The 19,361-nt window shown below is 44.0% G+C and overlaps 1 protein-coding gene across 1 annotated transcript; it reads right to left on the bottom strand.

Annotated features, from left to right (window-relative positions):
• Window positions 1-2,602: 2,602 nt before the first annotated feature.
• LOC311105181 (cystine/glutamate transporter-like) lies at window positions 2,603-18,751 on the bottom strand (the record flags this gene model as incomplete). Its single annotated transcript, XM_084147237.1, has 12 exons — window positions 2,603-2,658; window positions 3,734-3,911; window positions 4,282-4,431; window positions 4,725-4,821; window positions 7,479-7,582; window positions 8,330-8,453; window positions 8,556-8,600; window positions 8,771-8,870; window positions 11,237-11,362; window positions 11,537-11,652; window positions 17,695-17,821; window positions 18,469-18,751. The coding sequence occupies 12 exons, from the start codon at window positions 18,749-18,751 to the stop codon at window positions 2,603-2,605; spliced, it is 1,506 nt and encodes a 501-aa protein (XP_084003363.1).
• Between the last annotated feature and the right edge of the window lie 610 nt (window positions 18,752-19,361).

Here is a 19,361-nt window from a genome sequence, read left to right as displayed (position 1 = left end):
TGAGTTACACAATCAATTTTTTAGATACTTTAGGAGTCCATAGACTGCTTACAGGGTAAGGAAACCAACATGTAATTTTGTAATTTGGGTGAACTAGCCCTTTAATGAAAAAGGAGAGAGGAATCCATTTTGTTTGTATTGAGAAACCTACAATTGTAGTTCTTGGATAGTAACATCAACATTCCAAAGAAGTAGGTAATCCAATAGGACAGGGTCATGGTTTCAACCAGAAGGAACAACGTTTACATTCCTTATTCCTCCCTACAACAGAGACAGGTGCAGATGGGCTGTATGGATAGAGTTTAGTCCCTCATATTACCAACAAACTCCCCCACAGTCATAGGACAAAACTGTTACATTGCACTATATCGCCCCCTTGTGTCATTTTAATAAACTGCAGGGGAAGAGGTGCGATGCAGTCAGCAGACATTGAAAAAGAAAGAGAGAACGAGAGTGTGTGTGTGTGTGTGTGTGTGCGTGCATGTGTGTGTGTGTGTGCGTGTGTGTGTTGCTCAGCAGAAGGAAAGGTCAGACAGACTCTGAGACCATGCTGAGCAGCATACAGAAGAGAGGGAGAGGATGAGAGGAGGAGGGGGAGGAGCAGGAGGAGGAGGAGGAGGAGGAGGAAGAAGAAACTCAGCCCAGAATCTTAAAGTAGAAGATATGGGGGAGGGGGGGGGGGGGGAATAGGAGACATAGACTAGCCAACGGGAGGGACATTTGAAGTGAATTAAGTCAGTTTATGTGTCAACATGATCTAGCCATATGTTTCTGGGCTGGTGCAACTTCTCAATGTAATGCACGATATGCAAGTAAGTGCTTAGCGAGATGGGAATACACACACACTCTCTCTCTGTCTCTGTCTCTGTCTCTCTCTCTCTCTGTCTCTCTCTCTCTCTCTCTCTCTCTCTCTCTCTCTCTCTCTCTCTCTCTCTCTCTCTCTCTCTCTCTCTCTCTCTCTCTCTCTCTCTCTCTCTCTCTCTCTCTCTCTCTCTCTCTCTCTCTCTGTTGGGCAGTGTTCCTGGTCCTGTGCAGTAGCAGTGGGATGCTCTCGTTCTGTCTATAGTCTAGGCTGCTAGCCAGGACCCTGGCAGTGTGCTCACTCACATGTATGTGTGAGAGTATTAGCCTCTGGTAAACAGCCAATATCCTGGCAACAGCGTGTGTGTGTTTGTCTCAATGGAAAGGGTATCTGTTGGCTTCACAGCTTGAATAACCATGGTGTGAATCATCTGTGGTAATAGAGATATTCTGCCCAGTGCACATGCAAACAAACACACACACACAGAGAGAGAGAGAGAGAGAGAGAGAGAGAGAGAGAGAGAGAGAGAGAGAGAGAGAGAGAGAGAGAGAAATAGATTCTGCACATGGGGAGGAAACCGTTTTAGACACAACAAACGCCTCTTAAGGTTGCCATCTTCACCAAGTGAAAATAAGATCCTGTATCCCTTGTATTATACAAATAGTCGTATTCATGATACAGAAGTAGTGTCTCTGATTGAAAAAATCAATTTTTATTGTTCTTTTAAATCAGATATCAGGTTCTCCAGGGCATCATTTCTAAACAGTCACTTGTCCTGAACACACATGTTAAAAAATATCTAAAATATACAACTTTATCACATGAATGTTGGTTGTCTTGTGTTTAAGGACATCATGTTTCACAGGCATCTGTAGATTGAGTATGTTTACTGTTCTGATAGTGCTTACCTACTATGTGAAGGGAGGGCTTGTCTAACTCAGACTATACAACACACATCAATTAACAATCACTGATCTGTCTTCATTTCCTACAATATAGAAATAACTACAGGTAGCCTTAGGCTTAATTTATGTGTGTTGTGTTGTCTGATCCTGAATGATCTGGTGAAAATTGAGTATCCAGTGTTGTCTGAGGTGTAGCAGACAGTGACTATGGCTAATGCTAGCTGTGATTGTGGCTAATGCTAGCTGTAAAAATGACTAACGCTAGCTGTGATTGTGGCAAATGCTAGCTGTGATTGTGGCTAATGCTAGCTGTGATTGGGGCTAAAGCTAGCAGTGATTGTGGCTAACGCTAGCTAAGACTGTGGCTAACGCTAGCTGTGATTGTGGCTAACGCTAGCTGTGATAGTGGCTAACGCTAGCTGTGATTGTGGCTAATGCTAGCTGTAACAATGACTAAAGCTAGATGTGATTGCAACCAAAGATAGTTATACTCCTAGCTTACAGGGATTCCCTGGCTCTGCCGCATCTCATCAACAATAAAAGCTGTTGCATTTCTAAGAGGCTGGGCTCCCACTGCAGACTGGAGCCAGAGGGTAGTGGTTACAGAGATGGATTACCTGCAAATCTCACACAGGGAGACAAACACACACACAGCCACACACATAGCCACAGCCTCACCTCCCTGCCTGCCTGGCCACTCCATTTCAAATGCTTGAGTGAGGAGAGAGGAGCAAGTATTCAGGCGGTTTGAATTGGTAATGTGAAATGTGAGAGCAGAGCAGAGCAGGGCTAAGCCTGCCTAGATAAGGCCAGCAGGATGGGAGAGTCATAATAATTTATTCTATGAAACGATGCAATAGAGGCCATCGGTGTGGGGATATGGTGTGAAGGAGTGTCAGTGTTCTGCTGGGATCACCTCCAGGATGATCTGGACAGATCTGTTGAAGGAATCTGGAGACAGAATAAAATACATAGAAAAACTATTATGATACCATTTTACAGTGCCCTCCATAATTATTGGGAAAGTTAAGCATTTTTTCTACTTTTGGCTCTATACTTCATAACTTTGGATTTGAACTCAAACAATGACTATGAGGTTAAAGTGAAGACTGTGAGCTTTAATTTGAAGTTTTTTCATCCATATTGGGTGAACCGTTTAGAAATTACAGCACTTTTTGTACATTGTCCTCCCCCACCATTTTAGGGGCGCAAAAGTATTGGGACAAATTCACTTATATGTGTATTAAATTAGTAAAACGTTAAGTATTTTGTCCCATATTCATAGCACGCAAAGACTACATCAAGCTTGTGACTCTACACATTTGTTGGATGCATTTGCTGTTTGTTTTGGTTGTGTTCAGATTTGTGCCCAATAGAAATAAATAGTAAATAATGTATTGTGCAATTTGAGTCACTTTTATTGTAAATATGAATAGAATATGTTTCTAAACACTTCTACATGAATGTGGATGTTACCATGATTATGTATAATCCTGAATGAATCGTGAATAATTATGAGTGAGAAAGTTATAGATGCACAAATATCAAGTTAATTTGTCCCCTTTACTTTTGCTCCCCTAAAATGGTGGACTATGTACAGAAGGTGCTGTACTTTCTAAACAGTTCACCCGATATGGATTAAAATACCCTCAAATTAAGATGACAGTCTACACTTTAACTTCATAGTTATTGTTTGATTTCAAATCCAAACTTTTGGAGTATAGAGCCAAAAGAAGAAAAAATGCTTCACTGTCCCAATAATTACGGAGGGTTAGGTCACATTATTGGGATTTATGCAGCAATTATGATAGGATGCCATGCTGAAAATGGATTGGAAATTGATTGTATGTGGTAAACTATGCGTGTATAGTTTCATGGTCCACTGACGCACCGATTAATCCCTTGAGTTGAACATTTGCTTTATTAAGATTCATCAATGCTGTCCATATGCCAGTAGTATGTATGATTTTCACAGTGATGTCTAGTAAATGCATTTAATGCCTTCTAAGTGTAGGTAGTGTGTTACCTAAACCATTCTGTAGCCACTTGGGTCTGCGGTCAAACACAATGAAAATATAGTAGGCTGGGATTCCTGTTAGGGAGATGGCTAATCCTATCCCTGTGTTGACGGGGTCAGAGTAGAGAGAGAGGAACACCATGAAGAAACAGGTGAAGGAGAAAATGGCTGGAATGAAAAGAGGAACCTGGAAAGAAAGACAAAGAAGTACAAAGGAGTCAAGGATCTAAAATTTTAAGCATTCAGTAGTTCGAGTTATTTTGAATAAGACAGCCATTAGACATACTCATACTCTGTTTGTCCATGTGTGCAAGATGCTTGAATATCTGCGGCTCGTGCATTGGCCTCCAGAGCCACATGAAGTGGCACCGAAGGAGCGATGTCATAATCGACTTTGATATGTCTATATGCATCTGTGACTGTGTGTATGTGTGTGTATCTGTGTGTATCTGTGTGTCCGTGTGCATAAGCACTTTGTGACAACTGGCGATGTAAAAAGGGCTTTATAAATACATTTGATAATTTGATGGTTGATGAGTCACGTGGGTTAGACCGACCTTGAAAGGGCGTGGCATGTCAGGCCGTGTGTATCTCATGTAGATGAGGCCCAGCACAGCCACGCCAATGAAGAGCCAGCGGAGGAAGCTCATGAAGTTCAACAGGCTGTAGATATCTCCCACAAACAGCTGAAACACCGTCATAGGGTACTGGAGACATAAACACAGAGAAAGAACGCACACTCCGACACACCGACACACACACACACACACACACACACACACCCACACACAGAGAAAGAGAGAGAACACACACATGGATCCAATGAAGAAGTGGCAGAGAAGCTCACAGGTAACCACAAAGCATGTTAACAGTTAAAACATGTAAACGATGAATGCAGGAAGGAATGCAAAGTTTTAATTGTGGAACATGTAGAGCAGGTCCTCATAAAGACAGTAAAGAGTGACATGTGTGTATGAAAAAATATATATATTCATCTGACCAGAACGAGGACGGCTGCCAAAGGTGTGTGTCTGCGGACGTGGATCATGGACAGAACCTCAGGGAGATGGCCCTCGCGTGACGCCACATAGAACATTCTAGAATGACCAACACAATCACACACAATCTTCAGGATTAAATTAGAAATACCTTCAACAACAAATCAAATCAAATTGTATTTGTCACATGTGTAGACCTTACAGTGAAATGCTTACTTTCAAGCACTTAACCAACAATGCAATTCTAAGAAAGAATACCAAAAAAATAAAAAATAAACATGAAATATCAAAATAATAAGAAATAAAAGTAACAAATAATTAAAGAGCAGCAGTAAAATAACAATAGCCAGGCTATATACAAGGGGTACCGGTCCAGAGTCAATGTTAGTGGCTAGTCAAGGTTATTGAGGTAATATGTGCATGTAGGTAGATTTAATAAAGTGACTATGCATAGATAATAAACAGAGAGTAGCAGCAACGTAAAAGGGGGGGGGGGGGGTGGACACACAATGCAAATAGTCTGGTAGCCATTTGATTAGATGTTCAGGAGTCTTATGGCTTGGGGGTAGAAGCTGTTTAGAAGCCTCATGGACCTAGACTTGGCGCTCCGGTGCCGTGAGAACAGTCTATGACTAGGGTGGCTGGAGTCTTTGACAATTTTTAGGGCCTTCCTCTGACACCGCCTGGTATAGAGGTCCTGGATGGCAGGAAGTTTGGCCCCAGTGATGTACTGGGCCATACGCACTACCCTCTGTAGTGCCTTGCGGTCGGAGGCTGAGCAGTTGCCATACCAAGCAGTGATGAAACCAGTCAGGATGCTCTCGATGGTGCAGCTGTAGAACCTTTTGAAGATCTGAGGACCCATACCAAATTTTTTCAGTCTCCTTAGGGGGAATAGGTTTTGTCGTGCCCTCTTCACGACTGTCTTGGTGTGCTTGGACCATGTTAGTTTGTTGGTGATGTGGACACCAAGGAACTTGAAGCTCTCAACCTGCTCCACTACAGCCCTCTTCTTTTTCCTGTAGTCCACAATCATCTTTGTCTTCATCACGTTGTGGGAGATGTTGTTGTCCTGGCACCACACGGCCAGTTCTCTGACCTTCTCCCTATAGGCTATCTCGTCATTGTCGGTGATCTGGCCTACCACTGTTGTGTCATCGGCAAACTTAATGATGGTGTTGGAGTCGTGCCTGGCCATGCAGTCATGAGTGAACAGGGAGTAAATGAGGGGACTGAGCACGCACCCCTGAGGGGCCCCCGTGTTGAGGATCAGCGTGGCGGATGTGTTGTTACCTACCCTTAACACCTGGGGGCGGCCTGCCAGTAAGTCCAGGATCCAGTTGCAGAGGGAGGTGTTTAGTCCCAGGGTCCTTAGCTTAGTGATGAGCTTTGAGGGCACTATGGTGTTGAACGCTGAGCTGTAGTCAATGAATAGCATTCTCACATAGGTGTTCCTTTTGTCCAGGTGTGAAAGGGCAGTGCGGAGCGCAATAGAGATTGCATCATCTGTGGATCTGTTGGGGCGGTATGCAAATTGGAGTGGTTCTAGGGTTTCTGGGATAATGGTGTTGATGTGAGCCATGACCAGCCTTTCAAAGCACTTCATGGATACAGACGTGAGTGCTACGGGTCGGTAGTCATATAGGCAGGTTACCTTAGTGTTCTTGGGCACAGGGACTATGGTGGTCTGCTTGAAACATGTTGGTATTACAGACTTAGACAGGGAGAGGTTGAAAATGTCAGTGAAGACACTTGCCAGTTGGTCAGCGCATGCTCGGAGTACAAGTCCTGGTAATCCGTCTGGCCCTGCGGCCTTGTGAATGTTGACCTGTTTAATGGTCTTACTCACATCGGCTACGGAGAGCGTGATCACACAGTCGTCCGGAACAGCTGATGCTCTCATGCATGTTTCAGTGTTGCTTGCCTCGAAGCGAGCATAGAAGTAATTTAGCTCGTCTGGTAGGCTTGTGTCAATGGGCAGCTCGCGAATGTGCTTCCCTTTGTAGTCTGTAATAGTTTGCAAGCCCTGCCACATCCGACGAGCGCCAGAGCCGGTGTAGTATGATTCGATCTTAGTCTTGTGTTGACGCTTTGCCTGTTTGATGGTTCGTCAGAGGGCATAGCGGGATTTCTTATAAGCTTCCGGGTTAGAGTCTCGCTCCTTGAAAGCGGCAGCTCTACCCTTTAGCTCAGTGCGGATGTTGCCTGTAATCCATGGCTTCTGGTTGGGGTATGTACGTACAGTCACTGTGGGGACGACGTCATCGATGCACTTATTGATGAAGCCAGTGACTGATGTGGTGTACTCCTCAATTCCATTGGAAGAATCCTAGAACATATTCCAGTCTGTGCTAGCAAAATAGTCCTGTAGCTTAGCATCTGCTTAATCTGACCACTTTTTTATTGACCGAGTCACTGGTGCTTCCTGCTTTAGTTTTTGCTTGTAAGCAGGAATTAGGAGGATAGAATTATGGTACGATTTGTGTAAGCAGTGTCTAACAAAATCCAATATATGAAAACAACTGACAGTCATAACTGACCTTCACACAGTAAAGCAATGTCAGTTGTTGTGTTTTCACTATACCGCTATACCACACATTTAAACTTCTGCTTAACAGGTTTTGGCAGTAAAAAATATATATATGATTAGATTCCTCTCACACAGTCCTCAAACATTGTGTCGGGAAGGGAAGGCAGGAAAAGGCAGGAGAAGCTAGCGAAGGCTGCGGTTTGACGCCTGAGTTCACGCAGCCCACCTTGAGAAAGCGAACAAGCAGCCATTCATCGAACCAAAGCACGACAAGGCTACAAATACCGGCACCGCCACCGAAAAGTTCCCCATCATCTTCTCTGCAAACGTCTGCAGGCAAAACAGACGAGAGGAGAGAGAGAGAGAGAGAGAGAGAGAGAGAGAGAGAGAGAGAGAGAGAGAGAGAGAGAGAGAGAGAGAGAGAGAGAGAGAGAGAGAGAGAGAGAGAGAGAGAGAGAGAGAGTATGAACTAAACAGGGACAAAGAGATACAGAGAAAGATTCTCAATTCAATTATCATCTATTTAACGAACATAGACGTAGCTCCAATGGTCTCACACTTTCCTTAAGAGCAACATCACAGACCTGTAAAACTTTAATAAAACTAACACCATTAGAAAAATCTGATCAGATCAGAGCCCTTTTAGTGAATAACCTTCCCCCTACTCCAAACAGGTCTGAGATCAGTATACAGTCTCTGTCTATGGCTATGTCATTAAGACTGCAGCATGATTTAATTATCATTGAGAGGGATGGACTGTGTAGAATCACATAAGGCCATACTGGGAAGCAGAGGTGTTGGGCTTGGAGGTCTACTAATGACGAAACGCTAAGAGCAGTTTATAGTGCAGGAAAACAATACCACAGATCAATCACTCCTCAGTGCGGGATGGAATCAGGCCCTGATGAAGCACTGATGAACGAGGTGTGTGACTGCAGTCAATAAGCTTCAAATGTATCAATACATCACACACAGAAATCCATAGGACTCCTATGTTAACGCTAGCCAATAGTGGTGGTTGTAGGATCAGTGTCGATCAAATCGGCCAATAGACAGAGAGCTTGTTGGATGCCTTACCACAGCGACGGCTTGCGATGCCAACAGCTCCTCTGCTGACATCACAGTGTAGTACGCCACGTTGGTCAACACGTAGCACGAAGTGACTATCGCCATGGAGATCGAGATGGCCAATGGGACAGTCCTGAGATTGAGACCAACAACGCAATCAAAATATAATTCGATCTCACCTTACAATCAGGCAAACCTATGTAAACGAGATATGGAATGAGGAGGATGAACTCACTTTTCTGGATTCTCTACTTCCTCAGTCACAAAGTTCAGGTAAAACCTGCAGGCAAAAAGTTGGAGCTTTATAACAATATTACATTTGGCAATACTGTACATTACAAGAGCTCATACATGCTCATGCCAAGTAATAATGTATTATACTAGTTGGCTTCATGAAAAGTGTAGAATTCGATATAAAAGCTAGTTATGCTATAAGAAGTCCATACCCACCACCCAGCATAGGCGTACATCCCAGAGTAGAAGGCCAGAGGAAGGCCTGTGAGCTTGATATTACTGACCTCAAACGCATTCTCAAAGTTCTTAGTCTCCCCTGCACACACACACACACATACACAAAGAAGGAATGACACATTCACCAAATAATATCAATACTTGTTGAGTGTTTGACAAGGTATATTTAAACATCTTTCTAGTTAGTTTAGCATGAGTACATATAAGAATGCACCCGTAAGAGCATTCCAGTACAACACACACATAGTGTATGTAGTGTATTCCTCTCTATTGGAACACACTTGCAAAGGGGCAGATAATAACCCTCTAAAAGCTGAAATGACTGACGTTCAATGAACATTGGTATGGTAGAACACCAAGCATCTCCCGAGTGGCGCAGTGGTCTAAGGCAGTCTGCTAAATGACTAGAAATGTAAAAAATGTAAAGTATGTTAGCTGTGTATAGGCCTACAGCCACTTTGTAGTTATTATGTACCAAGCCTGTAATGTGTCATGTTGATAGTACAGCTACTCTGTAGCCAATAAACACCAAGTATGTTAAAGTATAGCTATTCTGGTCAAGTGGTGGGATCTGTAGAATGTCCCTGTAACAAACAAACAAATATAACCCTATGTACCACAAACATTTTCAAGCTTTCAATAATTTCAACGTTTTTGAGGAGTCATGAAAGAGTGAGGGATTCAATGTGATGTAAGCATTAGCATGCCATTTTTGTGGTTTTAATCCAGTGTAACATATGTGACTCGTTTCAGGAAACTAGGCTTTTGTCACATGTCACTACTTCACAGGAGAGCCATTTTAAAGTAAACATTTATTTTCTATCAAAATGCGTTTTTTGGCAGAAATGTCTTCTGGAACATGTGAACTTTCATGTGCTTTAATAACAAACTTGTAGTCCATTCGTAAATACGAATAGAATTGTAAAATTACGAGCCTAGTTGGTTTAGCCACGAAAAAAGACAGGAACCTTCCCGCTAGCCATGATTGGCTGAGATAATGGATGGGCTGGACATGCCGGGAGATGAGTTTGGATTGGTCTGCCATGTAGCATGCTTATGTCTATAACATGAGCTGCTCAGTATTTGTTGATAGTCCTTTCTATGGTGCCATTTTTAAAGATATGAACATTAGCCATCAAGAACTACAAAAGTTTTGCTACTTTTCTCAACAACATTGATGCCCTGAATTTAGCAGGTGCTATTGACAGATCAGTTGGAAAAAGTGATGGGCTACTTTCTGCACATGCCACGATCAGTGTGAACCAGAGTGACTTGACACAACGCTGGCCAAACAAGGTGTAGCTACAAACAAAACTGAGTTAAATGCCTGTGATATGTGGTTGTCCACCTAGCTATCTTAAGATGAATGCACTAACTGTAAGTCGCTCTGGATAAGAGCGTCTACTAAATGACTAAAATGTAAAATGTAAAAATGACAATGTTTGTGTTGGTAGTAGTCTGAGTTGGGATTATGACGGTTCATTGTTTAGCTAGCTAGCTACTTCGCCAGATGATTACATGACCCATCAAGTTAGCCAGGTGTGTCTGGGGGTGATTACGGCCATCTATTGTATTTGTCTAGACAATAGTGACCCATCCACTTAGCTAGATGTGGCTGGTGGGTGGTTATAGCATTTCCTTCACATGACCCATCAATTTAGACAAGTATGTCGGGTAAGCATCATCTAATAATGATAAAATATGTATACAATATTTGTATCTGGACACTTACTGTTTGTGATATTGCTACTATGCAAGTAACCATTTCACTGTACCGTTTACACCTTCTGTATCCTGTGCGTTTGAAAAATAAACTTCGATTTTATTTGCTATAGTGTGTGTTTACCAGAGACGGTAATGTGAAGAACAACATGACCTGCACCAAAGTCAGATTAGGATATAGGCCAAGGACTACAGTATATAAAGTGTATTTTTACCTGGAGTTTTTCCTTATTGTAGGCTACTACTTTTACCACTTTTAGTCTTGAAATCTTTGGTTGTTTACTAAATTACTCACTTTGTTTAGCACATGGCCTCACATGTGTTTCCTTAATGAGATGGATGGGGCTGAGGCTTAAGAGGGTGTGAACGATGCTGAATGGGTGTAGACAAAGAAGAGCTCTCCAGTAGGTGTACCAAAACATTCAAGGGACATTTTCTCAAAAGTGGGGTTACAAGTTTATCAACTTTCAAAGCAGAACGACTTTTCCATTGTTCCTCAACTGCAAGGTATGATATACAATTTTCTAGGTCTGAGTCTCTACTTTTATCAAATGTAAAAACTACAATTTCAAATTTTGCTACATAAGAACGAATCGAGGCGGTCGGTCACATATGATGATGGTGTTGATGGTGATGATCATGGTGATGATGGTGATGATGACGATGATGAGGATAATGATGATGGTGATGATGATAACGATGATGATGATGATGAAGGCTTACCTTTGAAGAGCATATAGAGGCCAGGTACAATGATGATGACGATGGCCAGCAGCTTGCTAAAGGTGAGGAAGATCTGAATCCTGTTTGTCCAGCTCGTACTCATACTGTTGAGATACATCACTGACGCTGTGGAGCAGGAATATACACAAACACGCACACACACAAACACACACTTTATGTGAGACTGACTGGTATCTTACATTCACTTGAATCATCTCACTGACAAGCACAAAAATCCTATGTTCCAAAGTTTGTTCAATTCAATATACTGTAATGCTGTAGCATCAATCTTAGACATACTTATTCCTATAGAGGTGGCCAGTTTAATAGCAATCTCGGGCACTCCACAGGGCATGAATATGGGCTCCAGTATATATTGTCCGAAGGCCAGGGATATCACTGCCAACCCTGCAGGTCTAGAACAGACAACACACACAGACCCCAAAACACTGACCCCAAAATACATGTGCAGCAAACACAATGACCGGAAACACTGACCCACAATACTGTGAGATCTGGGACATTATTCACTGTTCAGAGTGTTGGGGAGCATGTGACCTCCTATTGACATGAACCTGTCTTACCCAACCTCACACTTGTTTATTAGCTTCCCTTGACACTAACAGTCTATAACAGACAAATAACTATAGTTACTGATATTCAGTGGTTACTAACTCAAATATGTCTGCTAGGTTCATTTGAAGCAATAACAGTAAAATATCCAGGGGATACTTAAGCAATAATGCCAGAGGGGGTGTGGTATATGGCCAATATACCACGGCTAAAGGCTGTGTGACGAGTACTGACGATACGAAGAGGCAGGACGCAGACGCAGGAATCAACAATGTAAAGGTTTACTTAACACTGAGCAAGAGAACAACAAAGAGCGAGTACACGACATGACACTAACAATCACACACAACAATGACTGAACAGTCAATCAATCAATCAATCAATTTTATTTTATATAGCCCTTCTTACATCAGCTAATATCTCGAAGTGCTGTACAGAAACCCAGCCTAAAACCCCAAACAGCTAGTAATGCAGGTGTAGAAGCACGGTGGCTAGGAAAAGCTCCCTAGAAAGGCAAAACCTAGGAAGAAACCTAGAGAGGAACCAGGCTATGAGGGGTGGCCAGTCCTCTTCTGGCTGTGCCGGGTGGAGATTATAACAGAACCATGCCAAGATGTTCAAAAATGTTCATAAGTGACAAGCATGGTCAAATAATAATCAGGAATAAATCTCAGTTGGCTTTTCATAGCCGATCATTAAGAGTTGAAAACAGCAGGTCTGGGACAGGTAGGGGTTCCATAACCGCAGGCAGAACAGTTGAAACTGGAATAGCAGCAAGGCCAGGCGGACTGGGGACAGCAAGGAGTCACCACGGCCGGTAGTCCCGGCGTATGGTCCTAGGGCTCAGGTCTCTCAGTTGGCTTTTCATAGCCGATCATTAAGAGTTGAAAACAGCAGGTCTGGGACAGGTAGGGGTTTCGTAGCCGCAGGCAGAACAGTTGAAACTGGAATAGCAGCAAGGCCAGGCGGACTGGGGACAGCAAGGTGTCATCATGCCCGGTAGTCCTGACGTATGGTCCTAGGGCTCAGGTTCTCAGAGAGAAAGAGAGAACGAGAGAATTAGAGAGAGCATACTTAAATTCACACAGGACACTGGATAAGACAGGAGAAGTACTCCAGGTATAACCAACTAACCCCAGCCCCCCGACACATAAACTACTGCAGCATAAATACTGGAGGCTGAGACAGGAGCGGTCCGGAGACACTGTGGCCCCATCCGAAGAAACCCCCGGACAGGGCCAAACAGGAAGGATATAACCCCACCCACTCCGCCAAAGCACAGCCCCCGCACCACTAGAGGGATATCCCCAACCACCAACTTACAATCCTGAGACAAGGCCGAGTATAGCCCACAGAGGTCTCCACCACAGCACAAACCAAGGGGGGGGCGCCAACCCAGACAGGAAGATCACGTCAGTAACTCAACCCACTCAAGTGACGCACCCCTCCCAGGGACGGCATGAAAGAGCACCAGCAAGCCAGTGACTCAGCCCCTGCAACAGGGTTAGAGGCAGAGAACCCCAGTGGAGAGGGGAACCGGCCTGGCAGAGACAGCAAGGGCTGTTCGTTGCTCCAGCCTTTCCGTTCACCTTCACACTCCTGGGCCAGACTACACTCAATCATATGACCTACTGAAGAGATAAGTCTTCAGTAAAGACTTAAAGGTTGAGACCGAGTCTGCGTCTCTCACATGGGTAGGCAGACTGTTCCATAAAAATGGAGATCTATAGGAGAAAGCCCTGCCTCCCGCTGTTTGCTTAGAAATTCTAGGGACAATTAGGAGGCCTGCGTCTTGTGACCGTAGCGTACGTATTGGTATGTACGGCAGGACCAACTCGGAAAGATAGGTAGGAGCAAGCCCATGTAACGCTTTATAGGTTAACAGTAAAACCTTGAAATCAGCCCTTGCCTTAACAGGAAGCCAGTGTAGGGAAGCTAGCACTGGAGTAATATGATCAAATTTCTTGGTTCTAGTCAGGATTCTAGCAGCCGTATTTAGCACTAACTGAAGTTTATTTAGTGCTTTATCCGGGTAGCCGGAAAATAGAGCATTGCAGTAGTCTAACCTAGAAGTAACAAATGCATGGATTAATTTTTCTGCATCATTTTTGGACAGAAAATTTCTGATTTTTGCAATGTTACGTAGATGGAAAAAAGCTGTCCTTGAAACAGTCTTGATATGTTCGTCAAAAGAGAGATCAGGGTCAAGAGTAACGCCTAGGTCCTTCACAGTTTTATTTGAGACGACTTTACAACCATCAAGATTAATTGTCAGATTTAACAGAAGATCTCTTTGTTTCTTGGGACCTAGAACAAGCATCTCTGTTTTGTCCGAGTTTAAAAGTAAAAAGTTTTCAGCCATCCACTTCCTTATGTCTGAAACACAGGCTTCTAGCGAGGGCAATTTTGGGGCTTCACCATGCTTCATTGAAATGTACAGCTGTGTGTCATCCGCATAGCAGTGAAAGTTAACATTATGTTTTCGAATAACATCCCCAAGAGGTAAAATATATAGTGAAAACAATAGTGGTCCTAAAACGGAACCTTGAGGAACACCGAAATGTACAGTTGATTTGTCGGAGGACAGACCATTCACAGAGACAAACTGATATCTTTCCGACAGGTAGGATCTAAACCAGGCCAGAACTTGTCCGTGTAGACCAATTTGGGTTTCCAGTCTCTCCAAAAGAATGTGGTGATCGATGGTGTCAAAGGCAGCACTAAGGTCTAGTAGCACGAGGACAGATGCAGAGCCTCGGTCTGACGCCATTAAAAGGTCATTTACCACCTTCACAAGTGCAGTCTCAGTGCTATGATGGGGTCTAAAACCAGACTGAAGCATTTCGTATACATTGTTTGTCTTCAGAAAGGCAGTGAGTTGCTGCGCAACAGCTTTTTCAAAAATTTTTGAGAGGAATGGAAGATTCGATATAGGCCGATAGTTTTTTATATTTTCCGGGTCAAGGTTTGGCTTTTTCAAGAGAGGCTTTATCACTGCCACTTTTAGTGAGTTTGGTACACATCCGGTGGATAGAGAGCTGTTTATTATGTTCAACATAGGAGGGCCAAGCACAGGAAGCAGCTCCTTCAGCAGTTTAGTAGGAATAGGATCCAGTATGCAGCTTGAAGGTTTAGAGGCCATGATTATTTTCATCATTGTGTCAAGAGATATAGTACTAAAACACTTAAGTGTCTCTCCCGATCCCAGGCCCTCGCAGAGCTGTGCAGATCCAGGACAGCTAAGCCCTGGAGGAATACGCAGATTCAAAGAGGATCAGTCCAGGGCTTTATAGTGGTGGTGATGAGATGATGAGGTGCAGGTGTGCTGGAGGTGATTAGGGAGCGTTGGGTTTCCATTCCGGTGTTGCCGAGATGGTGCGCTCAGACCGGTGGCTCAGTAGACCGGCGAATCAGAGCGCCAGAGGGGAGCAACGGGAGGAGACGTGACAGGCTGTTCTTATACACGACACAACGCGGAGTGCCTTGATACAGCCCTTAGCTGTGGTATATGGGCCATTTACCACCAACCCCGAGGTTCCTTATTGCAATTATAAACTGCTTACCAACGTAATTAGAGTAGTAAAAATAAATGTTTTGTCATACGGTCTGATATACCACGGCTGTCAGCCAATCAGCATTCAGGGCTCAAATCCCCCAGTTTATAATATAGAGATAAACATAAAGTACAGTATATTGAGTACATACATACAGTGAGGGAAAAAAGTATTTGCCCACTGACAAAGGCATGATCAGTCTATAATTTTAATGGTAGGTTTATTTGAACAGTGAGAGACAGAATAACAACAAAAAAATCCAGAAAAACGCATGTCAAAAATGTTATAAATTGAATTGCATTTTAATGAGGGAAATAAGTATTTGACCCCTCTGCAAAACATGACTTAGTACTTGGTGGCAAAACCCTTGTTGGCAATCACAGAGGTCAGACGTTCCTTGTAGTTGGCCACCAGGTATGCACACATCTCAGGAGGGATTTTGTTCCACTCCTCTTTGCAGATATTCTCCAAGTCATTAAGGTTTCAAGGCTGACGTTTGGCAACTCGAACCTTCAGCTCCCTCCACAGATTATCTATGGGATTAAGGTCTGGAGACTGGCTAGGCCACTCCAGGACCTTAATGTGCTTCTTCTTGAGCCACTCCTTTGTTGCCTTGGCCGTGTGTTTTGGGTCATTGTCATGCTGGAATACCCATCCACAACCCATTTTCAATGCCCTTGCTGAGGGAAGGAGGTTCTCACCCAAAATTTGACGGTACATGGCCCCGTCCATCGTCCCTTTGATGCGGTGAAGTTGTCCTGTCCCCTTAGCAGAAAAACACCCCCAAAGCATAATATTTCCACCTCCATGTTTGACGGTGGGGATGGTGTTCTTGGGGTCATAGGCAGCATTCCTCCTCCTCCAAACACGGCGAGTTGAGTTGATGCCAAAGAGCTCGATTTTGGTCTCATCTGACCACAACACTTTCACCCAGTTCTCCTCTGAATCATTCAGATGTTCATTGGCAAACTTCAGACGGCCCTGTATATGTGCTTTCTTGAGCAGGGGGACCTTGCGGGCGCTGCAGGATTTCAGTCCTTCACGGCGTAGTGTGTTACCAATTGTTTTCTTGGTGACTATGGTCCCAGCTGCCTTGAGATCATTGACAAGATCCTCCCGTGTAGTTCTGGGCTGATTCCTCACCGTTCTCATGATCATTGCAACTCCACGAGGTGAGATCTTGCATGGAGCCCCAGGCCGAGGGTGTTCTTTTGTGTTTCTTCCATTTGCGAATAATCGCACCAACTGTTGTCACCTTCTCACCAAGCTGCTTGGCGATGGTCTTGTAGCCCATTCCAGCCTTGTGTAGGTCTACAATCTTGTCCCTGACATCCTTGGAGAGCTCTTTGGTCTTGGCCATGGTGGAGAGTTTGGAATCTGATTGATTGATTGCTTCTGTGGACAGGTGTCTTTTATACAGGTAACAAGCTGAGATTAGGAGCACTCCCTTTAAGAGTGTGCTCCTTATCTCAGCTCATTACCTGTATAAAATACACCTGGGAGCCAGAAATCTTTCTGATTGAGAGGGGGTCAAATACTTATTTCCCTCATTAAAATGCAAATCAATTTATAACATTTTTGACATGCGTTTTTCTGGTTTTTTTTGTTGTTATTCTGTCTCTCACTGTTCAAATAAACCTACCATTAAAATTATAGACTCATCATTTCTTTGTCAGTGGGCAAACGTACAAAATCAGCAGGGGATCAAATACTTTTTTCCCTCACTGTACGAGTAAATTAACTCAGGGTCCAGAATGAAATGGCAAATGTATTCAATATATCTGAAAGAAAAGCTGGTAAGACATGTACCAACTAATAACAAACCAACTTAATTCTCAGAACACTGACACATTATTACAGTGTGTAGTAGGTAGGTTGGCCTACACACTAAGTATCTAAATTAAACACATACACATAAAACTTGACATCTACCACATGTGGAGGTGAACCAATTCCAGTGTTTTCTATTGCTCTAATAAGAATCTAATAACTGTTGCACAGTCTGTGGGCTCATCCCCAGATCGCTGTTCATTTCCCATTGACCCAAAACAATACATCCCCCCCTGGCCTGGGATAACCTGCAGTACAGCATAGTATAGCAGGTTTGTTTACACTGCTCTGCTACAATATGTATCAACGGACCAGGATGGGATCCGAGAGGCTTTGCTATCTTTACAATGGTGAGATACACGCTTGGCCCATCCCCTTCTCTCTCTAACACACAGACAGTATAGAGTGATATACACACACCTTATTGCATGTATCTACCCCCCCCCCCCCCTTCCTGCTGCTATCTCTGTCGCACACACACACACACACACACACACCTACCTGATGGCGATGAGGTCAGCCCAGAGGCGTATGAAGGCCATCTGTGGTCCAAAGGCCTCCAGGATATAGGTATAATGTCCTCCAGATTTCTGAATGCTGGTTCCCAGCTCTGCATAGGACAGGGCCCCTGGGATAGGAGAGAGGGAAAGGTTTAGGACAGGGGAGTGGCTAGCCACCTGTGAAACAGTGGCAGCATCAGCAACAGTAGATAACTGTCTATAAGAGGAAAATGTGATTAATTGTATTCATAATCATGTGTGTGTGGGGGGAGATCGAGAGAGAGAGAGCGAGAGAGAGAGAGAGAGAGAGAGAGAGAGAGAGAGAGAGAGAGAGAGAGAGAAAGGGAATATAGACATAGAGGTTAGCGTAAAGAGTAATTGCTGTTTCAGCAGTTTGATGGTTAGTTAGAAGGCAGTAGCTACAGTAAGGCTTCTGTAATTACAGTAATATAATGAAATAATGCAAGAGTAGAGGCGGAAGCTTTTCCATAGCAGCAGACAGTTACAAAGTTCATCCACCCCCCTAAGCTTTCATTCACACTCATCATCTCAAGAAAAGCTGTTTTACACGTTTTGCACTTTGTTTTAGGATACGTCAACTCTAGGTTCTTCAGGGAAGGGGAAGCAGGGGAGTCGTAACCCAATAGACTGAACAGCAATAAAAACACAAAAACTCCATCCTGATAGCTTCAGTTCGCACGCATCATAAAACCACTCTGTACACCTTTACTTAGGTCTGTCTCCTCCCTCCTGGCGACAACTACGTGTGACTCACCGAACAGGGACAGCACTCCGCAGGCGATCCACACCACCAGAGACATTCCAACACTCCCAGAGTTCTTCAGGATTCCCTTGGGAGAGATGAAGATTCCCGCTCCGATGATGGTACCGATGATGATGGAGATTCCCCGAAGCAGTGTCACCTTCTTCCTCAGCTCTACCTTTCCGTTGGGAGCGTCAGGGTCCTCTTTTGGGACAAGGGTATCCCCAGGGTGTCCCCCATTTTGAGGGGTGTTGTTCACCCCAGTCCCCTCACCATTGACTGACCCCCTGGTCATCCTTGTACGCTCTCACACCCACACACACACACACACACACACACTCACACTCTCCAACACACAATGTGTCACACACACCCCTCACACTTCCTTCTGGCACTCTGGATCCCAAAACAACTGTAATGTTTTTTCAGTCCGTCTGCAGTGACCTGCTGTTGCGACTACAGAACAGCAAGTTACTCTGACAAAGCAGGCTGTTACTGGTCCTGCTGTGCAAATAACTTATACTACTGGGAGTTAGACCAAACCTCTGGGGAATGGCCTCTCCCACTCTCTCCCTCTCTCTCTTAGACACACAGACACACTCACACGCACAGACACACACACACACACACACACACACACACTCTAATCTCGTTCTAAAGCCCCGCTCATTCAGTTGCTCTCTCTCTCTTTTACTCTCCCACTTGCTGCCTCTAACACTTTTTTCTCTCCCCCCTCTTTTGTTTTTCTCTCTCTCCAGCATTCCCGCTCTCCAAACCTCTTATTATCTGGCTGGTCCCTGTGCCTCACTGCAGAACCAGTCTGGTAGTGTTGTCTGATAGTGTTGTGAGAGGTGTTGCATTGAGCGCCCTCTACCTCAGGATGTCAATGATATATCTGAATAATC

The sequence above is a fragment of the Coregonus lavaretus genome (genome assembly GCF_964263955.1).
Source record: "Coregonus lavaretus genome assembly, chromosome: 29".
Taxonomy (NCBI): domain Eukaryota; kingdom Metazoa; phylum Chordata; class Actinopteri; order Salmoniformes; family Salmonidae; genus Coregonus; species Coregonus lavaretus.
Note: the sequence above shows the minus strand (reverse complement) of the source record. Positions and strands in the feature narration are given on the sequence as shown.